Here is a 10,568-nt window from a genome sequence, read left to right on the forward strand (position 1 = left end):
GTCTATCTGTCTATCAACTATCTATCTATCTATCTATCTATCTATCTATCTGTCTGTCTGTCTGTCCTTCTATCTGTCTATCTGTCTATCTGTCTATCTGTCTATCTGTCTATCTATCTGTCTATCTATCTATCTGTCTGTCTATCTGTCCATCCATCCATCCTGCATCCTCTGTCTCTCTCTCCTCATCTCTCAGGATCTTTCTGGGTATTCTGGGCTTTGGCCTCTCCATCATGTTCTGCACCACCTTCTGTCGAGCGTGCAGTCGCCTGCGCCAGGAGGAGATAGAGCGAGAGGTGATGAGACGCAGTGAGCAAGACGGTCGCCGACCTCCTATATATTTCATCCCCTTCCCACGCACCCTATCACAGGCAGACATCGAGGAGGCCAGCGTTCCCCGTTACAGCCAGGAGAACTTCACACCTCCACAGTACAACACCTCCTATTGTGGACCCCCGCCTTCCTATAACGAGGTGATACTTCCATAACCCTGCCATTATTCGTCACATCAGCGCACAAACTAAAATCTGACTTTTTTGTTTGTTTGTGACTTTCAGCTGGGATGTAAACCCGACGATCTTCCTCCCGCGTACACAGAACACAACATCCCCGTTTATCCAGCGGCGGCAACAGCAGACGCCACCGCGGCACCGCATCAGTCTGAGACGCACTGAGCCTGTTCTGGACGTAAACACTTCATCGTCTTCATCATTATTGCACTGAATCACCAAGTTTACCAGGAGTTTACAACGTTTTACAGGGAAACTTTTACTCTCTGTACTCTTTTATTTTATGAACCGCTACATTGGCACACGCTGCTGCCGAGAAGTGACACAAAAAAAAACAAAAACAAAAAAAACAGCAGCGTCAACAGTAAGTTATACATAAGGACCGGAGTGTGTTTTTGCAGAGTACCAGTGACAGACCATCTGTAGGCGCTCTTTTATCCAAAGCAGCTCCTTCGTCTTAACTAAAAAATGTAAACTTTCATTCTCTCCACCAAAGTTTTGAAAAGTAGAAAAATCAACAAAATATATTTAGATGATTTTTTTTTATTCCACTCCAGCAACAAACCATGAAATATCGGCCTCATCTTAATAGGAAGTACTCAACAAAGGGCCCGCAACCCCTATGGTGTCCGCAGAAATACGGCTCAGATGATTGAAAAAACTGTTTATTTTTTTTATTCTCTCCAGAAACATTGGACCAAACTACTGATAAAATGACAAAATGGCTTAAGATAAAGTATTGATGATATGTTTAGATGATGTTTTTTATGTCACTCCAAGTATCCAACAAACCAGGGAACTAGTTATCAACACGAGGTCTGTGTGGGTTCTACTAGTCGGTCTGCAGTAATATATAGTTTTCAATATTGTTTGCACATGTTTAAATAATAAAAAAATATATATACACATATAAGGAATATATATATACATATAAAGAAATATATAACTCGGTGTATTGTTTGTATAACTTTATACTCAATGCAATATAACAAGGTACCTTTATACATATATATATTTACATATATATATACATATATACATATACATATATATATATATTTACATATATATATATATTTATATATATATATGGTAGGGGATCTTTGGGGGTCGCTGAACGCCCCTGATTTTAACACATTAACACATTTGTTGTAAAACTGTAATTCAAAGCCATATATATATATACAGTATGTACATATTCAGATTGTGAAATATAAATTGTAAATACAAAGCTGCCTCTCAGCCTTGATCCTTCTTAATAAAAACAAAATAATTCTTTTTTTTAAGGTGTTATTTATTTGTTGGAATTCAATATTTTAACATTACAATGTTGGTTTACTCCACATCAATGCTCAGGCTTTCGGAGTTAATAAAAAATCAAATTGCTGATATCGACACACAACATCCTTGTTGTTCTCATTCCAGCCACTAGGCTTCAGGTCATAGTCTGTTCTGTGAATTTTATGTGATCAAATCCAAAGTTTAACAATCATCGAGTTTGTCTGTGATGTTACCTATTGTGTGAATATTGTACCACTGCTGGCCAGCAGGGGGCTGACTGCAGGTCACTGGCCTCTGATACATCCATTTGAGATTCTTCTTTATTGATAAGCTTCATGTCAACAAAATGCACAATACATCTACCCAGAAGTACATATAAAGTTATCATTAATCAAAAGAAAATTATTTTTAAAAATACTAACAAATTTATGCTAAACAAGTAGTAATTACCACAGGTAAATATGTAGGTTATTACCATAACCTATGGTATATTAACCATTGGTTAAAATATATTAATATTTAATTAATATATTTTATAAATTATTTTAAAATGAATTAAAAAAATATTTTTAATTTATTGAAATAACTTGATTTTTTTAAATAACTAAACAATATAAATATATATATTTTATAAAATATATTAAACTACCTATAAAAATAGATAGGTATAACTTACCAAACATAGTAGGTTATCAAATGACATATCCACACACAGAGTCACTGTATTAGCTACGACAGTACATATATGTAATAAATATATGTAGTAAAACGAACTGCTCTCCTGTGGAGCTCATCGTAAAAACACTCGGGCATAAATGTCGCAGATGAAGTTACACATCAGTTTACGTCTTCAGTAAATCTGTCAGGAGGTTTCTGGTATATATCAACACCGTGCTAACACTTAGCTGCGCATGTAGCTATTTCTTAAGAGTTAGCGGATGTCGTCTTTTAAATCTTTAAAAATAAAACACAGAAGTGTAACGTGGGCCTCATATGGGGTTCTTGGGCTGCCTAGTGCACACTGAACATGAGAAATAAATGTGCGGGCCACATGTGGCTAAAAGTTGCCCTTTGCCCACTTAGGGGCAACTTTTGTAGACCCTGCATGCAATCTGTTGCCATTTACTTTTTGATCTCACTTTGCAACCATCAATTCAACAACAGAGGTCATGTTTATAAATGTGTCAACAGACGGAACTAAATCATTTCAGCTTTTTAGAACGTAGACTGCAATATCGATAATGGCCAGGGGGGAAGTGTTGAAGTGTTCAAAAAGATGTAGTGTGTTTTTGTGTGTGTTTGTGTGTGTTTCTACTGTGAGTGTGTATGTGTGCATTTTCCTGATATACTTACACTTCTGGGGACAGTAGTATTAAGATACCTTTGAGTAGATACTTAGTCCTTGTGGGGACATATATTTACATCTTCACTAAATCAGAGGCTTAGGTTAGAGTTAGATTAAGGTAAAAAAATATAAATATGGATGTAATAATTAGTGTCAGGATAACAGACATTACATATGTCTGACATGCTCACGAAACCCAAATGTGTGTGTCTATGTGTTTCTGGTATAGCTATACTTGTGGGGACCTTGTCATAAAAGTTAAATTGTGGGGACACTTTGTCCAGTATTGAGTTTGGATTAGAATCAGGGTCAGATTAAGAGATTAGATTAAGGATAAGGATTAGGCATATACAGTATTTTTAATAATTAAGGTTTTAAAGGAGCGGTTATCAACTGCATGATGTCTATGTGAAGTGTTAACAACATGTGTGTGTGTGTGTGTGTTATGTGATGAATGTGTGAGCACAGTGGTCTCAGTTACCAGTTTGACCCAGCTCTCTACACCGTGCTCTCATTTCATTTCTTGTCTTTGATATAAATACACCAGGCAGCGCCCCCTGTCTGTCACCCAGTAACGACGCCCCCAGTGAGTCTTTCACCCAGCTCCTATCGCTGTCTGTGCCTCATCACTGCCACCTCTGTGACTCAACAATTACCCCTGCACGATGACAATTTATTTATAAAGTCTCTGAGACTTTATAAAAAAAAATTGCAACAGAAATAGAAAACTTTAATTACAAATCAACAACTTTTTATGCATGTTCCCATATATACGTCATACTTTCAGTATAATTTTACCCACATTAGTCAGATATTGGCTGTACTATCATAAGCAGTACAAGCATGACTACAGTACACTAATATATATACACTATATATATATATATATATATATTTATATATATATCGGTTTTATTGTCTACTAGTAGTGTAAAAATAATTTAAAAAACATTTAGAACACATCATACAAGTGTGATATGTTACAATGAGTGATAAACGTTAAAACTCTGTCTGTCCACTGGCACCGTGTCTGTTCTACCTTGTGTGTTTGGCATTATTAGGACAGAGTGGTAACCATAGAGGTAACCTTGAGGGGGTGTTTGTTGATTTACAAAAATCCCCTGTGTGTGTGTGTGTGGTCAGTACATGTAGAGTGCGTGTCTATTTAAAGATAGTGATCTTGTCTGACCAGCTGTGTCTCCTGCAGTCTTTCAGATAAGCTGACTACATGTCTGCCTGGGTACTGCAGTTTAGTTATCATCATCAGCCCAAATGTCGTGTAAAGAAACTAAAAAAAGAAAATCAGTGGTCACCAACATTTATAACACTATTTGAAAGTGCCACCGCAAGGTATCTGGGCAGAAAAATTCTGGTCGCTTTGACCAGAAGTATACATGGAAACCCTTCCATTTGATAGAATTCTGGGGCTCGTCTTTCACGCTGTTACCCTTTGCTTTGCCACGTCTACGGACGAGGTTAGTGTTCCTTAAAATATTCCACTGGATTTGTTGAAAATCAAAAAATCACGCGGTAACCAGTCCCAAAGGTACAAGGAAGATTTACGTTTACTGCACTGTAGGTTCTTTATCTCCTTTGAGGTGTAAATACCGAGTCGATTCCGTTTGGTAAAGAAAACAAATGTGGATTTTGTCTTTGAGGCAGTTGTTGAAAAACAGGTTAAAAAACCTGATTTAACAACAACAAAAATGTCGCCCGGCCCACTGCTCACCAAAGGTAAAATATAAAAACTTCATCAAAGTCATTAGAGATGTGTCTCAACATGTGCAAATTATTCAAATTATTTCCAGACACATTGCAATAACAACTGTTGGACTTCGAAATAATTTTTCTTAAGAGGAGGAGAAGAGAAAACAGTTCCGTCATATGTGTATTAGTATTAATAATACAGAAAGTGCCGGACACATGGTAGAAATGTAATGACACGGGGGGGGGGGGAGAACAAGTCCAGGAACATATTACCATGTGTGCACTTTCTAAATGAAAAGGGAGAAAGTGAGAAAGAGGGGGGCGTGGCACACTCAGACCTGGTACTTACATAACAGCCCAACATACAGCAAACATTGGATGAACCAACTGTAATGAGTGTGTGATGCATGTGCACATGCAGACCCACGCCATATGCACAGACCCACCCCACCCACTCCCTCCAGCCCCATTAAGAACACACCCCTTTTCCTCTCATCCCACATCTCTCATAGGTTCCCTGCAAAGGTAACAGAGACACAGGGGGGGCTTTATAAACATCGGTTCTGCTCACTCGCTCTCTCTGCTCCACTCGTTCTCTCAGCCTTGGTCGTCAGAAGAAGCCAGCAGAAAACACCAACATGCCCAGCAACAGGAAGAAGAACAAGCGCCGCTTGAAGAGGATGGTGAGTAGAACTTTTCATTATTAGTTTATTATAAGTTAATTATATTATGATGTGAAGGCAACTAAAGTTTTTTTTTTTTAATTTGGGTAAATTATACTTCAAAACTGAGGTTATTGAAGGATAAACATAATAAAGAAAAAACATTTTCCTTATGAGAAAAAACTGTATTTACAGGCGAAATGAAAATAAAGTTCCTACAGGTGAAGAGCAAACAGTTGCTGAAAAGTTGCACGGGTGTTTAGTACGGAATAAATGAGAAGACGAAAAAGTACTTACTGTACAAATACAATTAAGAGAATTTTCGGGTTTTAACAAAACAAACAATGAACCAAAACTTTCAAAAATAAGCAGAAATCACAGAATGAGTTCCTCTTCACTGTTGAATTCCAGAGTGTAAATCTGCTGAAGAAGTGACGCCAAACACACTGTGGATTCCTGTCCCACTCTGTCTCACTTCTGTTGGTACCGTGTGCCTCTGAACATTCAATGTCCGGAGAGAGAGAGAGAGAGAGAGAGAGAGAGAGAGGGGTGGGTGTGGCAGAGAGGGGAGAGAGTCGGGGACAGTCTGTAATGATAGAAAAAAAGTTAACACACGGGCGTCACGTTCTCAACGGACGGCAGTCATTATTTCCACTCACAGTGATCACTTTTAACATGCACTGTATACAGATTACTCCCCCCTGCCTCCCTCGTTCTCCCATTCCCCAACACTAACTTTCTAATCCATTCTTTACATCCAGAAAGAATTTGAGTCTCTGGCATTCTCCCCCCCCCCGCCGCCTCACCCCTCTCCCTCAGCGACAGCCTGTCCGGCCAGATTCTCTACACCACACAACTGTATTTGGTAATGTGTGGACTGGAGGAATGCCTTGGAGGGAGTTGGGGAGTGGGGGGGGGGGTGCGGACGGGAACGGTGGGGGGGTGATTGTCTTAGTTGTTGCTGGAGACACTTGAGATAAAACTGCCTCCTTTGAGTCACTTATGATGGGACGTTATCAGTTCCAGTTCCTCCTTCCTCAGATATGGGAGAACAGGAATAGAAAGGTCCTGAATGTGTCAGGAAGAGAACTAATTTTGAGCCACATACGACCTCGTATGATTATCAACATAAGGTCCGTGGTCTTCATAGCTAGTTCATTAACAACAAAATTCAAACACAGTTTTGTAGTAGTGAGGTATCCCAACACCTCTTACGCCCCGCCCCCACTTCAGAGTGATGATTAGCTGTTCAGCCATCTCACACTGTCTCCCCCTATTTGGGAAGTGCTTGTTTCATCATTAGAACCTGGTCGTGATGTGACGTGTTAGGCCAGTGTCTGGCCTGCAGGGCGTCCATCAGTGATGACTTTTCCCCTTCCTGCGTCAGCAGATCTGTCAGAAAGGCTTTGATTCAAACAGTTTGCTTATATAAGTAGCTTTGTTGAGCCAGACTCCCACTCCTACTCCCACTCCCAGTCCCGGTGCCTGCACCCCACCCTGCAGCACTTTCTACTCCTAAAACAAAACTGTCAATGCCCAGTGGGGTTTATTCAGGGCTGAAAAACATGTTCGACCTGGCCGGAATGGCATGCTGAGAATTTCTGCGTACTGAATGTGTTACATAGAAGCACAAATTGAAGTGAATTATTTGTCACTGTGACCCAATACAAAACCAAATGTGAGCTCTGCTTTTACCGCATCACCAAAGTCAGCATGGGGCATCTTAAGTGCACAGGGAGCAGTGTGTGGAGACGGTGCCATACTAAGAACACTTCACTTGGCAGCTGGTGGACTAGAACCTGAAACCTTCTGGTTCCATGTCTGGTAACTTAACCACTAAGCCTCTCGGTGGCGATCTGAGCCGAAAAACATTCACTTTCCACATTTGACCCTAGTGATTTTTTTGCCTTGTACTCACAAAAAAAGAAATCAGATACCACCACTAGAGGTAGTCCAAGTACCCCCAGTATTATGCGTACCATAGTTTGAGAATCACTGCTGTAAAACAACACCGCTCTTAATAAGACCATTCAGATCCAGATGTTCTTTTGTGTCTTCTATTTTGCAGCAGGCCCAAAGGAGATTCCTCGAACAGCAACACCTGACCAACATCCAAGCCAAGGCCAGCCCAGAGATCGCATTTAGTACCATCGTGGTGCCTGTTGTGGAACAGAAGGAACCAAAACCAATGGTGGCACCAGTAGAGACTGAGGCAGTGGCAGACATCAGCAAAGAAACCCTGGTGGTCTCCGAAGATGCACCAGTGGTAACTGAGGAAACCATGGTGCTAACTGAAGAAGTGCCCGTCGTCACTGAAGTTATCCCAGTTGTCGCAGAAGACAAGACGGTTGTTCCTGAAACACCAGTGGTCACTGAAGAAACACCAGTGGTCGTCGAAGAAACACAAGTCGTCACCGAAGAAACACCAGTGGTCGCCAAAGAAACACCAGTGGTCGCAGAAGAAACACCAGTGGTCGCCAAAGAAACACCAGTGGTCGCAGAAGAAACAATCGTCGAAGAAACACCAGTGGTCTCGCCAAAGAAACACCAGTGGTCGCAGGAGAAACATCAGTGGTCGCAGAAGAAACACCAAAAAGGGCTCCTTTTTTTCAGTTTTTATTGCATTGAAAATATTAGAACCAATTTCTGTAGAATGGTCTGGACCACTGTCATGTTTTTGGAGGCCTAGTCCCAGCTTTGTGTATCATCAGTGCTGGATTTGTGAGTTCATCACTGCAAAAGATTGACTTCTCTTCATTACTCTACCTCTCAAGCAGACGTTAATGTGGTACTTATCCCTAAAGAAGCAACAGTGACCACCGAAGTAACACCAGTGGTCAGTGAAGATGTACCAGTGACAACTCCACAAATACCAGTCGTCACTGAAGCAACAACAGTCGTCACTGAAGCAACACCAGCGGTTGCAGAAGAAATGCCAGTCATTGAGTCTTTACCAGTGGAGCCCTCTGTAGTCCCAGCTGGTGAAGTGCAGGAGTGTGAACCCGTCGTTCCTCATACAGAACCGGTGACAGAGGTAGGAGAATGTTGTGTTATGTTTCAAATTTTCTTTGGTAGAACTTTTCTAGGCAACACCTGCAGCCTCCAAAAAGTTCTGGAATGTTCTGTTTAACGTCAACAGCTTCCTGAATCCTGCAAAAGTTTTTAAAAAAAATCGGCATGGCAGAGAGAGTGTGCATCTGACGACACTGCGGACACGATATTGTGTGTTTGTGACTGTGCGGCGTGGGGGTTCTTTATGAAGGCATAGAGCATTCCGATTGGCCGATTATTGAACAGTTTCATTACATGAGGTCCAGGACAAGTCTGAACTTCTTTGGAGTCATCATTTGTCAAGTGGGAGGAGGGAAGGGTCCTGGTGTTGTTACCTCCTAGAATTGACTCTTTGCAGATTGGGGTGACTGAGGGAGGTGGAGGTGGTGGGAGAGGGGAAGGTGGAGGTGGAGAGGCAGGATCGAGGGCAGGAGAACATTTTGTTCCTTTTTGCTGAGAGCAGGAGAAAAATCAGTGAACAAACGCCCCCCAGATTTTTGGAAAGAAGTGAAATACTGACCATTATCACGGCGTACAGTCTGTTGACTGTATGAGTTTTCAAGAGTTTTTACTTCATTTACCGAAGTGTGTAAGGAATACCTTGTGTTTGTAGTAGAAAAGTACTCGCGGATGTTTGTTTGTATAACTAGCTAATACTAGCACCTCGCTAAATAACTTTCTATAAAGTTATTTTTTTGTAACATTGTCATTAGAGTCAAGTTCTACTTTACAAAGATTTGGTACTAGGGAGTACTAGGGAACAGAATGTCCTTCAGTACTACACATGTACTACTACGTCTATGTTTGCACAGTCAGCAATAATGCAGACACACACACACACAGTCAAAAATGTACTCACATCCCCAGGCTTAGTATGAGAACAAGGTGTGTGTGTGTGTGTGGGGGAGGGGGGAGGTTGAGAGGAACGTTCCATCAAAAATGATAAATTTCTATCTGTAACAGATTTCTGCAACACTCAAAATGTCCAGAGTATAAATTCCATTTTTTGAATTCTTAAGTCCGTCGTTGACCTGACCGATTCTGGACTGTTAACACACTCATCTAAATATGGCCAGCTGGGATGTATATCTATAGGAAACATGTACCGCCTGTACACTCCCCAATGTCCCTCCTTTACTCACCCACTCACTCCTCTTCCCTCTCCCTTTTCTCCTCCTTGTGCATCTAGTGTTTGACTCCTCAGCAGAAATGTTCATTTTCTATTAGCTACAGTTCTATCTCCTTTTTTCCCCCAAACTTTTTTATCAATTTTTCTTTTGGTGATCGTTGCGATCACTCGCAGCCCCAGGGCTCAGGTTAAGACGCCCGGTGTTTCCTCGTAGAGTAGTGTGCACTCATGGGCCTCGTTTTAAGCTGGCTTTGGAGCCAGAAACAGGTGGCACCAGAAGTCGGCTTCACACGGGACCAGGTGAGTATAAATCCAACTTTAGTCCAGAAGAGGCCTCGAGCAACACGCAGTGGGCTGCTGTTGCCACCGCTGCTGAACATTTTGTACCAGCCTGCACTCGGCCTTCCCTACGCCCCTTCCTCACCCTTCTTCCTCCCCTTCTTCACCCCCTCTTCTCTGACCGTATGTCGGCCTGTGGGCTCTTATCCATGTGTCTAAACGCGACGAGAGAGTCCTGATTTGTGGCCTCTTATCAGGAGGAGAACGTTTTTAGCATTAATATATATATATGTTTATATATATATATATATGTTTATATATATATTTATATATGTGTGTGTAAAAATAGCTTTTAGTTAGTTTGGTTTGTGTATTTTTCTTTTGTGCACTGAAATACGTTTCGATTTTTAAAAACGTAAAAAACTTTTTTTTTTCTTACATGCTTCGTTTGCTGAGCTGAGACTTTGACTCGTGTCTTCCGTGTTCACTCACTTTCTCACATTAGAGAAAAAAGAAAAAACTTTCTTTTTTGCTTGATGTGGAACTGTAGCCGTTCCTATAGAACATTGTGTTCTGCTGCCGTAGCCATACACTGGAGGGGGGCG

At 41.0% G+C, this 10,568-nt stretch overlaps 2 protein-coding genes across 6 annotated transcripts in view; both read left to right on the top strand.

Annotated features, from left to right (window-relative positions):
- Positions 1-5,367: 5,367 nt before the first annotated feature.
- LOC103397951 (titin-like) lies at positions 5,368-8,193 on the top strand. Its single transcript, XM_008336404.3, has 2 exons — positions 5,368-5,525; positions 7,573-8,193. The coding sequence occupies exons 1-2, from the start codon at positions 5,481-5,483 to the stop codon at positions 8,191-8,193; spliced, it is 666 nt and encodes a 221-aa protein (XP_008334626.1). The 5' UTR covers positions 5,368-5,480.
- The window catches only part of LOC103397927 (fruit protein pKIWI501-like), a 6,934-nt gene continuing 4,388 nt past the window's right edge, over positions 8,023-10,568 (top strand). For 3 of the 5 annotated variants that reach the window (XM_025053330.1, XM_025053332.1, XM_025053331.1), the window contains exon 1: positions 8,303-8,538. In XM_025053330.1, coding sequence (XP_024909098.1) covers positions 8,437-8,538 — 102 coding nt within the window. In that variant the 5' untranslated portion in view covers positions 8,303-8,436. Of the gene's footprint in view, positions 8,033-8,296; positions 8,539-9,722; positions 9,985-10,568 lie in introns of those variants that run through there. The other 2 variants (XM_008336367.2, XM_008336366.3) reach the window with 2 other exon arrangements.

The sequence above is a fragment of the Cynoglossus semilaevis genome, chromosome Z, assembly GCF_000523025.1.
Source record: "Cynoglossus semilaevis isolate Cse_v1.0 chromosome Z, Cse_v1.0, whole genome shotgun sequence".
NCBI classification, from domain to species: Eukaryota; Metazoa; Chordata; class Actinopteri; order Pleuronectiformes; family Cynoglossidae; genus Cynoglossus; species Cynoglossus semilaevis.